Raw genomic sequence first — 19,173 nt, forward strand, 5'->3', positions numbered from 1 at the left:
CACACCCAGGCATGAGTGCAAACAATGGCCGAGACTGGAGGGAGTGGGCACCTTTGGTCCCTTGGTCAGGACTGGACTGGAAAAGGTGTCCTTCACCAAACAACTGGATAGCCAGTTGCTTTCTTTCCCATGGCGGGGATTTTTTCTAAGCCACTCAGAGCACACTGTGATTAAAATAATCAGATACTTTTCCCCTTTCTAACTAGCAAAGCTAACATTAAATGTTAGTAAGAGTGCAGGAAAGTGGGCATGTATATTAACAAAACTGTTTTTGGAAGGTAGTTTGGCAAAAGCCTAAATATTCCATGATTCTTCTTCTAGGAATCTGCCCTAAGGCATTACTCAGAAGTATGCGCACAGATGTGCGTACAAGTGCTACTTACAGGAAAAACCTTGAAACAACCTAAGTTCTCACAATAGAGGGACAGTTAAGTAAAGCTGAGTGTATCCATTTAATAAAATAATTTACAGCTATTAAAAACTTGGTGTTTACAAAAAGCATGTGAAAGTTCCTGTAGCGAGGTTACGTGGAAAGGGCAGGATAATAAAGAGCAGGAGAGAGAAGCAGGTAGGGTGGGAGGGAGGATTGATGAAATGAATGAATGAACGAATGACTAACAGCAGGATTCCAGAAGACAGATCCAGATGGCCTCTGATCTAACTCCCTCCTCCCAAGTCTACCATCCTTCTTCACTCCTGTCTGCTGAGTGAAACCCACTCACTCTTCCCTCCAAACCTTCTGCTAGAGAAAATGTTTTCTCCTTTGGAAATGCCACGCCTCCTCCCTGCACAGGTGCTAAAGGAACATGCTTCATCACACCGCCTTTTTACCTCAGCTGCCAGAGAGCTTAAGCCCATCTACTGTGCAAACCCTGCCGGTCAGCCAATTTGTCTCATCTGTTTGTTTTTCCTCATGTCTATTTCCCTCTTTCGTTTCTGTTTAAATAATCCTAGCATATGTGCCATTTTTAGGAGGCTGCTCTTTGGTGAGAGCCAGGGTTTGGCATCAATACAATAAACCAAGAAAAAAGGTCAAGGTGACACCTTCTACCTGGCATTCAAGGTCCTTGCATATTGATTCCAACTGACCTTCCCAACTGGATCATCCACCCCATCTTGATTGTTCTTCAAACAACTTTTCCTGCCTTTGTTATTCTTTTTTTAATGTTTTTTGATGTTTGTTTATTTTTGAGGGGGGGGGTTCAGAGAGAGAAGGAGACAGAGGATTGGAAGCAGGCTCTGCCCTGAGAGGGGAGAGCCCGATGTGGGGCTCAAACCCATGAGCTGGGAGATCATGACCTGAACTAAAGTCAGATGCTTAACCGACTGAGCCACTCAGGTGCCCCTGTGCCTTCGTTATTCTTACTACTAGGTAAGCCTCCTCTATTGCTATTCTGTCATATTAGCCATGCCTTCAAAGCCCACCTTAAAATGAAAATACTGCTTCCTCCAGGAAGTGTGTTGGAGGTGGGCTCTCCCTCCTCTGAGGTCTGACTGCGCTTTTGGCCTGACATCATGGTTTGCTTTTTCTCTTGTGTTGGGTATCTGGTACTATATGTCAGTCTGTCCCACAAACCAGGAGCTCTCTCGGGGCAAGGGACTATGGTTTCCTTAGCACCCATCACAGGGCCTGGCACACGTGAGGCACTCAGTGTCAACTGGCTGGCTGGCTGGCTGGCTGGGTGTTCAAGTGGATAAAGGAATGTATGGATGGAGGAAAGGGTACGTAGAATACTTAAATGAGTCTTTATGGGCATAAATAAAAAGGAGAGGGAAAGAGGGAGGAGTGATAAGTGAACGGATGCATAAAATGACTGAGTGGATTACTGTAAGCTCTGTAAGAGCCAGGGCTTTTATCTCTCATGTTCACTGCTGTAACCCCAGAACCTTCTCAGTGAGTATCTGGTGCAGGAATGAGTAGATGGACAAACAACTATTTGAGTGAATTAATAAGTGAATGCCCTGGCAATACCCAGCTTTGGCAGAAAGTGAGAGAGCATCACAGGTAATTTTCCACAGAGGAGGTGTGATCTCCCCGCTCCTTCCCCAGCCCACCTCCACCCTGCCCACTCTCCCTTCCGAGGTGAAGGACAGGACAAGCTGCTAGCAATGTCTGGGGTCACCTCTCAGGTTCTTGATGAAGTCATCTAGTTTCATCTTGCGTTCAGCCTTGACGCTGGGACTGTACATGTCGGTATTGAGGAGGATGATAGCAAAAGCAAGGATGAAGATGGTGTCTGGGTTCCGGAACTGGCGCACAAGGGCTGGGTTACAGACACAATACCGCTGGCTGCAGGGCAGGATCAGGGCCAGGGTCAGGCACTAGTAATCTTCACCTACCCACCGTCCCCCAACCCCAGTCTGGTGCCACCAACCCTCTCCCCCAAGAAATATTCCCAAGGCTTTTGGGTATGTCCTCTTTCTTCAGCTTCCCCAAGACTAGCATATAAAATCACAACCACTACCTTTTACAGAGCTCTGCCTACAGACCTCCATACATTGTCTCATGTAATCCTATCATGATCCTGTAAGGTAGCTATTAGCAGCCCCATTTTACAGAGGAAGTAATGAGGCCCAAAGTGGAGAGGTAACGTGCCCAAGGTAAAAGGTTGGTAAATGGTGAAGACAAGATGAAAATCCAGATCTTTCTGACTATAGGACAAATCCTTCTCCCATTATGGGAAACAAGTTGTCAGCAACTCTTCTGTTTCCCTGCTTGATACCCCTAAGTGGTGGAGCCGGGTTATGTCCAGGTCTGCCTGATTCCCAAAGCATTAACAGTAGAGGATAAGAGTCAAAGGCATTAGGTCATGGAGGCAAACACATTTGAGTTCAAATCCTGGTTTGAACCTCTTACTGTATGACACTGAGCAAATTACTTAACCTCTCTAAATTTCTGATTTCTTATCTGCAAAATGGGAATAATAATGGAAGCACCCACCTCGTAGGGTTGTTGTGAGTATTTGGTGAAATAATCACATAAAGTGCCCAGCTCAGCACCTGATACCTGGTAAACCAGTGCTTGACAAACATTAGCTGTTGCTAATGCTGTCGTCACCTATTGGATGCCCATGTCCCAGATGCTGAGCTAGACACTTTAGGCACACTACCTCTGATCCTCACAACTGCCTTGCATGATAGGATTTATGATTTCCAGTTTCTGGTGAGGAAAGTATGAGGCTCAGAGAGGTTACTTGTAGACACATACTACACTGACCCCCAAAGGGGGGAAGGGCAGCTTCAGGAATGGGAAAAAGGCACACCTGAAGGCTTCGATAAGTCGCTCCACTTTCTGGGCCTCGCCTTGGACCCGGATATGGGATTGGAACTTCCGGAGTGCATCATCCAAATCCATGGAGGAGAAGTCCATCTCATCCACCACACAGCTGAGGAGGAAAGAAGCAGGTATGCCACTCTCAAATCCTCTGCAGAAAACCTCTGACCTACCCTGACCTGCTCAAACGGACAAACACCCCCACTGACAGACTTCCAAAATCTGGACCCATAGCCCTACCAAGTACTTACGAGGATGGAATGTTTGAAATTGAATCCATCCCAGAAAATCAAGGCCAGACACATGGTTCTAAGGGTCCTTTCCACTGACCCGCTGATTTCAGAGATAGGCAAACTGGGGCCCAAAGCAGGCCACAGGACAAGCAGGACCACCCAGAGGACTTTTGGAAACAGGGCCAAGAGAGATCAGACGTTTTTGAAGTAGAGGGGTATGGGAGCAGGAAGGTCTCTTCATCCTGTTTTGTAAAGTTTATCTGAACAAAAAGGACAGGCTGCCCACTTCCTCCCTCCTGCCCTCCTTTTCCAGGAATCCCTGGCCCGATCTGCCCCATCCTGGGGTCCTCACTCCAACACATCTCTGTTGAACTGCTTCTGCCGGTTCCCTAGGAATTCCCCTATCATCTGCCGGCTCAGGCCTTTCCGTTCCAGGATAAAGTGAGCCACTCCCACCGGTGTGTCTGACAGGAAGCCCCGCTCGATCAGATACTGGATACCCTTCTCTGGCTTCCTGCAGAAAGAGGGGAGGTAGATGAGATGACTGTGCTCCTAGAACTCGGCCCTCGGTCCCACTTCATGAACTAATTTTGGGCCCAACCATAGCCTCAGAGAACCAAGGAAGGTGAATATATAACTTATGTCCAATCCCTTCATGGTACAGATAAGAAAACTGAGGCCCAAGGGGAGGAAGTCACTCTCACAGAGTTTCTAAATTCCAAGGCATCCTAAACCCTTTCACTGGAGCCAGTCAGTTAACTGGAGCCACACTACAATGGAAACTAAGATCTAATGAGAGGCTGCTCTACGCCAGGAGCTTTAATATTCCCAGTAGCCACTGAGGAGTCCTGGGAGAAGGCCTGAGCCCCCAGGCTAAGCCCTTCTCTCTGAGTCACAGACCCTCAGAACAGGAAAGTGAAGAGGTTTCTCTGTCTGCCTCTCAAATCCCACCCAGACAAGGTAGTACCCAGCCTCTGTGAATGTGCCAATAGACAAGATACTCTCTACTTTCCACTAGGCCAAATCTGGGTCTGAGCTATCCCGTATTCAAAACCCCAGAGCCTTAGGACCCGATGAGGCTGGAATTTGGAAGAGACTTTGGTGCCACAGGAGTCTCACATCTGTCACTTACCAGTTGTGTGACTCAAGGCAACTCCTTTTATGTCTCTAAGCCTCAGCTCCTTCTCTATAAAACAGGGACACTACTTCCCACCTTCCTGAGCTATTGTGAGAAGTAAATATAGGTGGCAGTGTCTACTAGGCTATGAAGACACAAGGCATTTGGTTTCTAATTCTCTTCTGAGCAGATGTCAGGCTTCCACCCCACTCCTAAGCACCTGGCATAAGATCAGGCACCTAGAAAGGGCTCAGTCATGGTCACTGACTACTCCAGTACTCCACCCTGCCCCCCCCACCCCAGGCCTGAGTATGCACACCCTGCTAATCAAAACTTTTTAAAAGTTTGTTTTATTTATTTTGAGAGAGAGAGAGAGAGAAAGAGAGAGGGAGAGGAGGAAGGGGAGGGAGGGAAAAAACGAGCAGGGAAGGGGCAGAGAGAGAGGGAGAGAAAGAATCCCAAGCAGGCTCTGTGCTGTCAGCTCAGAGCCCGATGCAGGGCTCGAACTCACAAACCACGAGATCATGACATGAACCGAGATCATGACATGAACCGAGATCAAGAGTTGGATGCTTAATAAACTGAGCCACCCAGGTGCCCCACACACCCTGCTAATCAATAGATGGAAGCACTGAAGCCCAAGGAAGGAACACACCTTGCCCAGGGCTACACAGAGAGGCTGGCCGGAGTCAGGTTAGGGGTCGAGGGCTCCTGTTACTTAGAGCAGGGCTCTTTATACATCATATCACCTCCCCACCAAAAAGGGGACATGGGGGACCCAAGGTTCAGAATCCATCCTATAGACAGCAAACCGGGCCCAGAGGAGGAAACATCTTGCCCAAGATCACACAGCCAGTCAGAGGCAGTATTAGGGTTAGAATTGTCTCTGACAGGTGTGTCTGTGTGTGGTGGGGAGGGCTTTCCATTCTGCCACCCTGTTGCCAATCCTCTTCCCTGAAAGGCTGGGGAGAAACACCACCCACAAAACGAGAGGATGGCTGAAGCAGGATCTCTGCTTGGAGTTCAGCCCCAGCGGTCCAAGTGCCTCTAGCAGGGTAGGAAGGGGAGAGGAGGCAGGATCAGGGAGCACGTACTTGTTGAAGAGGTTGAGGCCGATCCGGTAGTGCCGCCTCTGCACCACATCGTTGTTAAAGGCTGGTGAGTCCCAGCTGTGCCTCGTCTCCCGCTGGTAAGTCTGCTTGCACAGGCCTGTGGCTGGAGGCTCTCTCAGGCTGTCCCTCGAAGAGGAGCCAGAGCTGCAGTTGATGGTCTCATTGGAATTGCTGGAGCTCTCCAGGCTCTCATTATCTCCACCATCAGAGTTCTCGCCTGCTGCCTCGCACTTCCCCAACCTCCGACCCCCAGCCACACCACTGGGCCCAGTGCCACTGTTGGGGGCTGGTGGCAGGGGCCCTGGCGGGGCTGGGGCTGGGCCCTCTGGGGCTGGGTAGTGGCGGTGTGGGATTGGGGCCCTGCCTGGTGGCCCCTTGTGCTTCAGGGTCCCATGGGGGCTGCAGCCATCAGCCTCATACACCAGCTGGCGGTGGACAGACCCGCGATCTGAGCGGTCACTCAGGTCCACGGAGCTGTCACTAGGAGGCTCAATGGTAAGCAGGGGAAGGTGGGCGGCCCGCAGCCGGAAATCCCGGCACTCCAAGCACCCAGGACCCCTGCGAGTGCCTTCCTCACGGGCACCGTCTTCCCGGGTCCCAGGTGGCACTGGTGGAGGAACTGGTGGGAGAGGGGCTGGCGCCCAGAACTCAGGCCGGCCCTGGGGTGGGGGCTCTGTGCTGGGCAGTCGCTCAGGGGATGGTGGGGGAACTGGGTCATCCAAGTAGAGGGGAAGGTCACTGAAGGACGTGGCTGAGCTGTCCTCTTGCTGTTCCTTTGACTCTCGCTTCTCCAGTTGGGCTGACCCTTGCTCCTCAGACATGGGCCCTGATGGGTGGCAGTTCAGGGCCTCATCAATGGACTCAGCCAGAGACTTTACCTGTGTGGGAGTAAAGGGGAAGAGGGAAGGGAAGGAGGGTAGGATGGTGGAAGGGAGGGAGTAGGGGAGGGAGGGAGGGGAGGCAAAAGGGGGAATCTTCCTAGTGGGTCAGCCAAGAAGAGGGAATCCCCTCCCCCACCCCCACAGGTTCTCTGCAGTGTATAAAATAACTCCCAGGGAACCATTGTGAGCTCACAGGGGCTGGCTATTGGCCACAAGTCCCCTTCTCAATATCTCAATCCCTCCTTCATGTCCCTATGTACCCATGCCAAATGCCACCTACTCTCTGATTCAATCCACATTCCTGCCTCTGCCATCCCCCAGGGTAAACCAATATCCCAGCTTCCTCTGGGCTCCCAGAGCCCTCCATCTGGTTCTGTCTGGTTCAACCCATAATATTTATTATTTGATGATCTAAACCATGGCTGGTAACTCTGCTTCCCTGTGGTATCCAGCCTCCAAACTGGCCTCTAATGATCCCTGCCTCTTGGTATACATGATCCCAGGCTTGGTCTGTGGAGCCAACAGTATATGGCAGAAGTGATGGGATGTCACTTCCTACATCAGGTTATACAGGACTGCAGCTTCCTTCTTGAGCACTCTTGTTCACTGTTCTCTCTCTCAATCTCTCTCTCTCAGACCCCTTGCTCTGGGGGAAGCCACACCATGAGCAGTCCTAGGGAGATGCCCACATGATGAGGAGCTGAATCTTCCTGCCAACAGTCAAGTGAGTGAGCTTGGAAGCAGACCCATCAGCCCCCAGCAAGTCTTCACAGACTGGTCTCACCCTATGGCTTGATTGAAGCCTCATGAAAGACCCTGAGCCAGAACCACCAGCCAAGCCACTCCCAGATTCCTGGCCCTCAGAAACCGTGTGAGATAATAAATATTTCTTGTTTAAGCACAGTCTTTATGTTCAGTTTGAAGCTACTAAATTTGGGGGTCATGTGTTATGCAGCAATGTAACTGATACATGTAACTACCACACTTCTCCATCATATTTAGATAGCATTAACAGCTGAGCCCAGGCCTGGTTCCTCAGTCTCTGCACCAGACTGTGATCCCTTATCCCCCATTCTCCCCTTGAGGGATGGGTCCAGGTTTCTGTCTTTTCAGCCAGCTCAGTCAGCTTCAGTTGACTCAGCTCAACACATTTGACACAGAAGAGGTATTCAATTAAATGTTTGTTGTATGGATGGATGAGTGACTTAGATCTTCCATTTAAAATTTCTTTCCTCCCCCCTACCTACACCCCTTCACTAGCTCCAGGGAAGCATGTCCTGGCTGATGGCAGGGTGAGATCAGAGAGCTTGGAGAAGAATGGTTTCTTCTCTTATAAAGCTTCATTCATTCATTCATTCAACCCTTTCTGCCAAATACCTCCTTGGTTTTATGAAGGAAACTAACATGTACTGAGCAGCTGCTTTCATGTATATTACCTAGCTGAAGTGACTCTTCAAAACAGCTTTAAAAGGAAGGTTCTATCTCCATTTTATTGATCATGTTTCAGTGAGGTTAAACAACTTTCTGGAGGTCACACAGCTGAGAGATGGCAGAACTGGGATTTGCACTTGAACAGCTAATGCTGACAGACCTCAAGCCGAGGATGATCTGCTACCACCATCACTGCCTATTATATTCCCACCATCTCATGCTTTTGCCAATGTAATGCCTGTGCAAGCAACACCCTACTCTCCCAACAATCTCTAACTTGCTAAGTCTTATTTGTCTGGTAAGGCCCAGCTCCAGTGCTATTTTCTCAAAGAGGCTTTTTCTTGTCCTCCCAGAAGAAAGTCTCTTTTCCCTCCTCTGCATTCCCATGGTACTATATGTGATCCTTTCTCATGGCTCTGAGCACACTCTATTTCAGGAGACAGTCATGTGCATGTCTGTCATTTCCTACTGGCCTTGGAGATCCTTGAGAACAAGGACCCTGGCTGGCTCATCTGTCTCTGTCGCAGTGCCCACCACAGAGCCTGGTCGATAGTGGTAGTAGTGCAGTATAAGAAAAAGGGCATGGACTTTAGAACCAGACAGAGCTGAGTTCCAATCCAGTTTGGAAAAGTCACTTCGCCTCTCAGGGACTTGGAGCCCCAGTCTCCTCCTCTGTTATCACAATTGGGATAACAACCCCCATTGTGCAGGTCGTTATGATGCACACACAGCACCTGGCACGGAGTAGGAGCTCATCACCTGTTAGGCCTTAATTTGCTTGTGCATCAAGTTCCAAAGAGTGAGAACTTAAATTTTCTTATGTGTTCCAAAAGCCTAGATGTTTAACTTGTTCTAACTAGACGGATGCCTTTCTCATCCATCTCACAGTCCGTACTCACATGCTTGCCAGGCAACTTCTTTCAGTTTGGAATATAGGCAATATAGGGAGGAGAGGCCCTTTTCAGGGATGCTGACCTGTTTGGAGAAGGAGTCCTCGAGCTCTGTGATGTCATTGGAAAACTCTCCAGATGTGGTGACAGAGCTTCCCCCACCATCGATGCCCCCTCCACAGGAGCCCCCATATGGGAGCCCTCGGTCAAGCCGGTGGCTCCGGGCACCAGCCATGGCACCCTCGTCCAGCGAGGCAGGCTTGCCCTCGAAGTACGCGGGGTTCTGTGCCTTCTCATACTCCTCAAAGGAGAACTGCATCCGCATATTGGAAAGGATGATGCGGCGGGACATGCGGCTTTCTGAAGCCGAGCTGCGGAGCCGCTCAAAGTTCTTGTTCATGCGGTACTGGCGAAAGGCTGTCTGGATGGTCCTGGCGGCCCTGCGGCTCAGGAAGGAGCCCCCATACTTCCTCTCCAGCATTTCCACCTAGCAGGGGAGGGTTGAGGGGGATGAGGTCAGAAACTCACTGCAGCCTCATTCACCTCCCTGGGCCTCAACCCACACCACAGCCAACTGCGCATAGCTGCCTAGACAGGCCAGGCTGTGCTCTCAGTGTTGTGTCCTCACTTTAATCTCAGATAACACTTGTCACATGGGACTGGATTGTGGTTTTCTTTTTTATTTACAAGAAATAGATGTTCATTATGCCAGAAAAGTTAAAAAAAAAAACAGAGATGCCAAAAATGGAAAGAAAAGTAAGAAATAAATTGAGAGCAAGAGGAAGGAAAGGAAAGAGGAAGAGAGAGAAAGAAGAGAGGGAGAGAGGAAGGGAAGGGGAGTGTGGAGAGAAGGAAGGAAAGAAGGAAGGAAGGAAGGGAGGGAGGGAGGGGGGAGGAAGGAAGGGAGGAAGGAAGATAGGTTCGTCTGAAGTCCCAATACCTAGGCATAACCACAATGAATGCTTTGGTATATGTCCTTCCAGGTTTTTTTTATATACATAGGATTTTGTGCTCCCTGACCTTTTTTGTTTTTTGTTTTTTGTTTTTTTTTTTAGCTACACAAATCCTGTGTGATATATGTGATATACTATAGCACACTCTTCTGAAAGTGCCCATTTATGTGTGTGCTTCTCCTATTAGATTTTGGAGGACTGGGTTTCGGTCTCATTCATCTTTGTGTCAGTGTTTGCTGAGTGAACTGGAAACTCAGTGGATGGGTGGTGAACGAGTGCATCCCCAGGAGGATGAAGGACCCCAGAGCTAGTCTCCCATTCTAGTTTCCCTATCCCTCCCTGGATACCGCCCTCAAGTGCCACATCCCAATCCCTCCCTTGGTTCTCGCACACCCACACACCCCCACCCCGTTCCCACTCCCATTCCCAGCCAGAACTGTCTCCTCTGCACCTTCTTGTCCTGCAGGTCCGTGGAGAGTTCGTAGCTGTCCGATAGGGCCTTGGAGCGCTTTATCTCCTCCTCCTCCTGCTTCCTCAGGGCGACACTGGCTGGCTGGAGGCGAGCTCGTTGAGCCCAGGGAAGGCCCACCCCAGTTGGGGGGCCCCCCATGTGGCTGCTGGTGGGGGGCATCTGGCTCAGCCGGTAGGGGGGTTGGCTCCCAGGACTATCAACCGCTGTGCTCAGGTCACTGCCTGGGGCATCACCCTCCACACTGTGGGGATGAGATAAGATGAGCCAGGATGTGGGACCAGGAGATGGGCCTGCTAAGCAAGACTGAGAGTGGGTAGACCAGATCCCTGCCCACAACCCCATCCTCCCCAGCTCCCTCACAGACACAAGAACCCCAGTATTTAACGGCAGGAAGGGAGTTCCCCTCTTTTCCCTTCAGGCTCCCTTGCCTTCATAGCCCTACCCTCATTGCCCTTCAGCCCCACCACTCACAGCTCCGGCCTCTTAGACTCCTTTACCTCAAGGTTGGGTCTTCTCACAGGCTTGTCCCCAGTCCTACTCACCCCTCACACCTGGTCCCTTCATAGTCACGTCCCCTCCACAGCCTTATCCCCAAACTGGTTCCCTCCCAGTCTTGTCCACTCAAGTACCTTTTTCTAATAGTGCTGGCCCCTAACAATTCCATCCCCAAACCTTCCTTCCCTTGATGGACCAGTTCCCTACAGTCCCATCCCTCTCAGCTCTAGCCCCTCATGGCTCTGTCCCCAACACAGCATGCTGTGGTTTCCTTCCCAGCCTGATCCCCCAGCACCACCCAGATCAGCCCTGACCCCAGGCCTGGGACCCACTCCTGCATCCTGCACCTCCACACTCACCCCTCCCCTGCCTAGCCCGACCCCCTATAGCCCCGCCCCTGCCCTCAGCTGCCTGGACACTGGTCTAGCCAGTTCCCAGGGTTCCCTGTCTGCAAGGGCTCAGGCTCCCAGACAGTGGGAGGCATCTCCCATTCAGCATCCTCACAGGTAAAGAGCTGCCCTGCGGGGCAACTTCTTTTTTCTCCTCATGGCCTCCTCTGCTCAGCTGGGGGAGGGGAGGGCAAGAGTCTCAAGGTTGAAGACTGGCAGGAGCTGGGCACTGGGCCTTGCCTGCCCTGGTTACTCAGAGCTGTTGTTCTGCCAGACCTGCTCCCATGGTGCCATGGCAACCAGGCTGCCAGGGAACACAGGTGGCGGCAGAGCCCAGGTGCCCTGAGCCTAGCGGACAAGGTGAGGAACCACAGAGGTGGGGAAAATGGGGGAGGGAGGTCGGGAGGGGAAGGACAGGTGGGTGAAGCATGGGGGTTGTGGGGGAAATGGGTGTGGCTGGGGCCCAGGGAATGAATGGTCTGGTTTGGGCAGGCACATAGTTGAAGGGGCCCTTGGTTGGAAAGGGTTAAGGGGCCACTCCCCAACTCCTACTTGGCAGAGGCCAGGGCACAGGGCAGGGCAAGCTGGGGTGGATGTAAGGGGACTCCCTACCAATATGGGAGCTTGAGCTGCAACAGACCTTCCAGCCTTGCAGGAGAGCACTCAGGGGTGCAGTGGGGAGGCTGTACCCACCCACCAGGCTGGGTCCTGGGCTGCAGGGGGAGAGCTCCTTTCCACCCCTAGTGGAGCCTCCCACCCACCATTCAACCTCCATCCTCCCAACGTCAGTCTATAACACTGCCAGGAGCAAGGCAGAAACAGACTGGGGAACTGCCCTCTACCCCAAATACTCTCTCCTCCTGGGCCTCAGGGCCTTGTGAAGTCCACTTTGGGGGTCAGACCTGGCCCAGCGCTCCCCCCACCAACCCAGGCATCTAAGGTGCTCCTCTCCACCTCACTCAGGACTGCAGGATACTGCCCAGCAACCTCTCAAAACTCTCCCTCTCAGCACACAGCTCAAACCCAGGTTTCCTCAATTGTCTCCTCGGTTCATGAACCATCCAGAGCTCCCATTGTCCACAAGAGATAGCCCAAGTTCCTTATTCTGGCATTTGAGGATTCTCAAAGATACCATAGCTAATGCTTATAGAGTGCTTAGCATGTCAGGCACTGTGCTTACCACTTCACATTTAATAACCTGTTTACTGTCCAAAAGAACCCTATGAGATAGGTATTGTGATTTATCTTCATTTTATACATAAAGAAACTGGGGCTCAGAGAGGTTAAGTAACTTATCAATGGTCACACAGCTATTAATGATAGACCCAGGATTCAAATCCAGGCGGTCGGTCTCCAGAGCTCACACTCTTCAATATTAAGCCATACTGCAAGATTAGCTGCCAGCCCCCATCCCATCTACCCTTCCCTCCAGCCTGGCCCAGATCCTGTTTCTCCCAAATACTCCTCTGCTTTCCACCTCCAAAACTGCTCATACAGTACCTTCTGCCTGGAATACAGCCCCTATCATTTCTGCCATCTGCAATCTGAGAAATCCCCCCCACACCCTACTTCTATCAAGATTCAGGTCATATGCCACCACAAGAAGCCCTCCTGAAGCCCACCTCTAGCCAGAAATTATTGCTGGTCCTGTGCAGAGCTCCCACACACAGCACATGTCTGTCCTTCTTTTTATGGTGCAGGTTAGCTTTGGCAAAGCATGACAACTATTTGTGTTCCCAGCACAGGAAGAGACTTTGGTAATCTCCTAGCCAGCACAGAGCACAAGGCCAGGAACAGAGTAGCTAAAAGCTTCTGGAGTGAAGGAGTCAATGAATGGGCCATGGTGGCTATGCTAATAGATCCTCCCACCTGAGCCTTGACCTCCCTCTCCAGTGTCTTCTTCCAATCCATTCTCCATCCTGCGGCCAGAGAGAGCTCTCCAAAGTACAGCTTTGACCATTTTGTGCTCCCACTAAAACCCTTCCACAGCTCCTCATAATTCATTCAACGAACAATTGAGCATTTTCTATGCACCAGGCACAATGCTAGGTGCCAGAAATAAAATAGTGGACAAAATACATAAGATGTGTTCCCTGGGGAGGTGACATTCTAGTGAGAGAAGCAGACTATAAATACATACTGTTGGGGCGCCTGGGTGGCTCAGTTGGTTAAGCCTCTGACTCTCATTCTCGGCTCAGGTCTTGACCTCACAGTTTTGTGAGTTCAAGCCCCCCATCAGGCTCTGTGCTGGCAGTGTGGAGCCTGTTTGGGATTCTCTCTCTCTCTCTCTCTCTCTCTCTCTCTCTCTCTCTGCCCCTCCCCTGTTCATGCTGTCTCTGTCTCTCTCAAAAATATATAAACTTAAAAAAAAATTTTTAAATATATACTGTCCTTTCAGGTAGGGAGAAGTGCTAGGAAGGAAAATACAACAGAGGGATAAAAAGTGCTGTTTTCGATATTGTGGTCAGGGAAGGTCTTCTTGAAGAAGTGGCATATAAGCTGAGCCCCTATGGAAGTGAGGGAGTGAGCTCTGTGGTCACCTGAGGGAAAAGCAGTCCAGACAGAAGGTAGAGCTAGTGAAAAGATATAGAGTTGAATGGCACCTGCCATGTTTGAGAAACGGTAAGGAAGCCAGTGTAGCTGGAGCAAAGTGGATGAGGGGAGAGTGATAGAGAGGTAAGACCAGAGAGGTAATGGGGGCCAAATCATGAATGGCATTAAGCCCATGATAAAGACTTTGACTTTTTCACTCTGATTGAGATGAGCTGAGGAGGGACGTGATCTAACTTAGGTTTCATAGGAATCATCATCCATAGGATAACGTCTAACTTCCTCACCACAGCCATGGATGGTTCTGCTGACCTGACCCCTGCTTCATATTCCTCTGCCCCATTACTTCAACCTGGCTATGCTCTGCTCACCCTTCAACATTTAGCTCAGGTGTGCTCTTCCATGCCCACCTGCCCACTCCACACATGTTGGCTTTCAGGTCCTTCCTCTGCTGCCATAGGGCCTTATGGTCACCTCTATCCCTAGGGCAAGAGCATTAATGAGTTCATTGAATCCTCAAAATGTTTCGAGGCAGACACCATTAGCTCCATGTTATAGATGAGGACACTGAGGCTCAGAGAGGTGATAGAAACTTGCTCAAGGTCACACAGTTATTAGGTGAGAAAGTCAGGATGCAAACACAGGGCCCAGGCTGTCTTTTCATGACATCTCATTGCCTCTCCCCACTTCTGGCTCCATGTCGCCCCCAGGTCTTCACTCTTTGGCAATTCCTCCCTTCAGAGATGGCCCCCAACTCTGGTGCAAAGGGAATAGGGGCAGGGAGGTCAGACTGTCAGCACAGCCTCCCCCAAGAGGGCCTGGCAAAAAGGACAGTGCTTGAGGGTGTTGCCCCTGACATCATACGTACTGTTGAAGAAATAGCACCTGAGGATGTGGAATCCCTTTACTCAGGGTCCCCCAAAACACCAAAGGGCATGCTGATCACATGGAAAATCTCTCTTCTCTTCCTCATATGTGTGTGTGTGTGCGTACACACACACACACACACACACACACACACACACACACACACCGTACAGTAAAAGCTGGGCAGGCCTAGGTTCAGGTCTTGACTGCCATTTACCAGCTGTATGAGCCCAGGCACGTCCCTTTACCTCTCTGCACCTGTTTCTCTTCTCTGTAGAGCTAGAAGAAATGCAATTCTCTCTTTGGCTTCCTGGACTTCTGAAAGGGCCTGGGGGACCCCGCTCCCCCACCTCTGGACTCCTCCCAGTCAGGGGCAAAGAATATAAGAACACGCACACACACACACACACACACACACACACACACACACACACACAACACGTGTGCACTGTCTTCTGGGCTATTCTGTGGGGGAAACTGGAGAGCATCCTCTGCATCAGGGGAAATAAACTACGTTATACAAATAACCACAGTACAAAGCTGAAAGTCCTTAAGGCTGGGAACAGAGAAAGTGCTGGGGGAGCTCAGGAGAGAGATTCCTTCTGCTTGGGGGTGGCTGAGCAGAATAAAAATAAACTCACACTCACAGTGCACCTTCCCTGTGTCAGGCATTTTCCACACATTATTTAATCTGCATGACAAACGTGAAGGAAGAATTAGTATTCCTACTTTGCAGGTGAGGAAAAAGGTTCTGAGGGGGAAAGTAACAGCCAAAGGTCTCAGAGCTAGCAAGTGGCAGAACAGGAATCCAAAGCCCAGAGCCCGTATTAGTTCCCTTGCTGCCTTTTATAAAGGCTTCCTGGAGGAGGAAGCTGCTGACCAGGGCCTTGCCTAGGAGGAGCTGGTAGAAGTGAGTGACTTTGTGAGCCAAGGCACTAAGATAGGAAGAAGCAGGGTAGGATATTCTGTAGGGATTTGGGGTGGCCTTCCCATGGTGTGGGGCACTGACTCTCCCCAGATGCTGTTCCTAATGGGAGGTCTCTCTCCCTCCTTCTCTTTATTGGCACTGCCCAGAGCTAGGCAGCCAGCAGGGGATGGGATCAGGATGCAGTTGCCATGGAAATGAATGGGGGCTGTTGCTATGGATACTATAAGATGAGGGCAAGAGGAAGCTAGGGATGCTGAGGACTATTCCCATGACAACTTAGGCTGGAAAGGCGGGGTGGGGGGCAGTGAGGGGACCTGAAGTGAGAGACAAGAAAACAAGATGAGGAAGTCAGCACACCTAGATGAGGGCAGGGGCTTTCTTCGGGCCTTGGAGAAAGACAGGCAAGGACGCCAGACAAAGGGGTGGGTGGGGCAGATGGGCAGAGGGACCCCAATCACCTCTGTCTCCTCTGATGGCTCTTCTGCAAGCTGTTTCTACTGCTCAATCCCACTGCCATGGAGAATCCAAACCTGGGCCAACCTGGCTTGGCACAGGGGCTGGTAGGGGAGGAGGCCATCAAAGGGACTGACTGGGGAGAGAGTGGGCAAACACAGGCTTGGGAGCACACAGACCCAGGTTTGAATCCCAGATCTGCTTCTTTGCAGCCCTAAAAATAATTGTCATTTACCAAGTATCTACTTTTTGTTAGGCCTAGCAACTTTGCAAGGTCTGGGTTGTTCTCCCTGAAGGAGATAACAGATGAGGAAACCGAAGTACAGAGAGATGAAGTAACTTGCCCAAAGTCTCAAAGCTCAGCAGTGGTGGAGCCAGGAGCCAAATCAACAAATTAAGGTGTTCTTAACCACCCTCTCCCGGCTCTGAACTGCCCCTCCAAGGTCTAGTCTGCATTCTCCAGCTCCCTACACCTTCCCACAATGATACGCACAGGGCCAGATGCTGGGTAAATATTTGTGGAGTGTGAGAAGAAGCTACCTGGGAGGAAGCAGGAAAGACTGAGGTTAGATGGAAGAAGCACCTGACTTTGAGAACTGTGAGTCATGGGTTAGACTGGCCAAGGGTAGAAGAGCCAACAGAACAGAGATGGACTCTATGAACCATGCAATCCCACAGATCCAAACTCAGGCTCAGAAAGTCAAAGTGGCATGCCCAGGGTCGCAAAGAATGAGAACCAAAATCCCCTACCTTCCAGGCCAGTGTCCCACTTTTTAGTTTCAGAATCCCCTTGAATCTGTCCAGCTGCCCCCTGCCAACCCCTGCACCTTTAAGCTCCTAGACAACAGCTGGGCAACAGCAGGCTACTTGCACTTCCAACGCTATGTGAGCACAGTGCCTTTGTTCGTACTCTTCGTTTCTTCTTCCTTGTTCCCTCTCCCCTTCGCCCCAGACTTCATTGGTCTGGGTGAGCTCCTCTGCATCTTGCAGCACTCTGAGAAGGTGAGCCCTCCTGGGAAGCCAATTCTGACTCATGTCTACCCACCCTGCCGTAGAAGTTGACAGGGTAAGCTACTCCCCACTCTGTGTCTTGTGCACAGTCATGTCACAGATGATCCTTATCAGCAGCTAACTTCAAGTTACTCTCTTGAAGTGTCTGTCCCCTTCCTGCTCCTGTCTCCCAAAGGCAGTGGCCTGGTATGATTCACCTCTGTGGACCCGGCATGCCCAGGCCAGGGCCCAGCACACAGCATGTGCTCACCAGCCACCTTGGTCCCCTAAGTCAGGTGGCAGTCGTGTGTGTCTGAGTGTGTGTGACCATCCTGCCTGGCAACTGTCACCCTAAAAGCCATAGCCCCACATGCTCAAAAGCCACCCACGCCCAGTCTCATGATTATCTCTACCAGGCACACACAGAGAGCCTGCCAGGAGTAGAAAGTCACCACCTCACACAATCAACCACACACACACACACACACACACACACACACACACTCAGAATTCCTTATACCATCACATTCCCTTAGATACACAACAGTGCACAGTTTCTCACTACTGATCCACCTGCCTGCTGCACATAAAGTCATGCACACATATGCACAGGCACACACACACGTTTCCCTCACAACTGAGAGAAACCTTCCCTCTTCCCACAGCCCAGGCCCTCAGCCAATTCAGTTGTCTACATAGGAGTCTACACCTCCTCGGCTCCCACAACGATCATCTGACCTTGACTTGCCCTCTCTCTCCATTTAGTTGAATCCTCGCCCCTCTTCACTTCCTTCTATCTCCAATCGGATAAAGGTAGAATGGTCTCTTCTCCAGCCACCACAGGTCATCTAGACTCACACGCCCTGGAGAGCCAGTGGAACAGATCTACACACTATTCCCCAACTCACCAGCACAACCCTGGAGCTCTCCACCAGGTTTCTGTCCATGCTGTGTCTCCTGTGATGCCTCTTCACATCTACCACCCATTCAAACCCTTCTGAGTCTTCTATTCTTGCCCTTCCTCCTCCAGCAAGCCCTCCTAGACACTACAATCCTCCCCAGCCCACCTTGACATACCCCCTCCTGTTTGTGCCAGGAACATAGTTTGTTCATTAGTGAAGCCATATCTACTCCATCATTTCTGCCCTTCACACCCTGCCTACTTTTCCAAAGGAATTTCTCCTCTCCCCTGGGAGGTGGAGATCTTATGGAAAACACAGCCACTGTCTTCCTTCCTTCCACTGGATCCCTCACAGTATTAAGCGTGAAGTCTTTCCCACAGTTAGATGCTCAAACAATGCTTTCTGGACGAGTGAAGGAGGGAGAGGGGAAGAGAGAGAGGGAAGGGCAGAGTAAGGGACAGAGGGAGGGGAGAAATAAATTAGAATTTGGATGAGTAAATGAGTAGACGACTTGAGTGGTTGAGTGAAACAATGAGTGAGGGAACAAGGTGAGGGGACGCTGAAGGAGGGGGGTGCTGAAAGAAAGGAGAGGAGGAACTCTCACCTGCACCTTAATCAAAGCAAGAGCCACCAGCCACTGCACACTTGTCCAACTGTGCATCACACCTTATGCTGGGTTCCTAGTGTTTTCTTGCTAATCTTCATGACAACCCACAGAGATAGATATATTCTCACTGTACTCGTGAGGAAAATGAAGCTCAAGGAGAAGAAAATATTTGCTCAAGATTACACAGATAGTTAAGTGGGAGAACCAAGGTAAACTCAGTTTTGTTCAATGCCAAAGGCTTAGAAAGGGAAAGCCGGGGTATGAGCCCACTTGGGGCAGAGGGTGTCTCTTGACTTTGCTCCCAACACAGACACATTATGGAATGTGTGGGTCCCACCGTCCATAAAGGATACCTTCCACCCTCCTGCCAACAGCTTCCAGGGATGCTTAGAACCAGCTTCTGGAAGGTGCAGGATATATTTAGGGTCATTGCATCTGGAGGAAATGGCTTCCTCTTAGACTCAGAGATCCCTAAAGTTGTAGAATCAGAAACTTGAAAGTACAGAATCGAGGACTCTTAACCATCACAGAATATTAAAATCTATTATCAGAATTTTTTAATAACAGAATCATGAAATCTTAAAACCACAGGATTGGAGAATCCCCAAATCACAGAGTTGTAGAAATAG

The 19,173-nt window shown here is 50.6% G+C and overlaps 1 protein-coding gene and 1 long non-coding RNA gene across 6 annotated transcripts in view; one reads left to right on the top strand and one right to left on the bottom strand.

The window, feature by feature from the left end:
• The window catches only part of IQSEC2 (IQ motif and Sec7 domain ArfGEF 2), a 77,577-nt gene that overhangs the window by 9,311 nt on the left and 49,093 nt on the right, over positions 1-19,173 (bottom strand). For all 5 annotated transcript variants that reach the window (XM_019823838.3, XM_023248845.2, XM_006943747.4 and 2 more), the window contains 6 exons: positions 10,343-10,604; positions 9,024-9,425; positions 5,719-6,614; positions 3,860-4,021; positions 3,264-3,386; positions 2,124-2,290 (listed from right to left, as the gene is read on the bottom strand). In XM_019823838.3, coding sequence (XP_019679397.2) covers positions 2,124-2,290; positions 3,264-3,386; positions 3,860-4,021; positions 5,719-6,614; positions 9,024-9,425; positions 10,343-10,604 — 2,012 coding nt within the window. The remainder of the gene's footprint in view (positions 1-2,123; positions 2,291-3,263; positions 3,387-3,859; positions 4,022-5,718; positions 6,615-9,023; positions 9,426-10,342; positions 10,605-19,173) is intronic.
• Positions 6,821-7,520, top strand: LOC109496519. The gene is made up of 2 exons (XR_002152570.3): positions 6,821-6,939; positions 7,254-7,520. It is a non-coding gene; the product is annotated as an uncharacterized LOC109496519 (long non-coding RNA).

The sequence above is a fragment of the Felis catus genome, chromosome X, assembly GCF_018350175.1.
Source record: "Felis catus isolate Fca126 chromosome X, F.catus_Fca126_mat1.0, whole genome shotgun sequence".
NCBI classification, from domain to species: Eukaryota; Metazoa; Chordata; class Mammalia; order Carnivora; family Felidae; genus Felis; species Felis catus.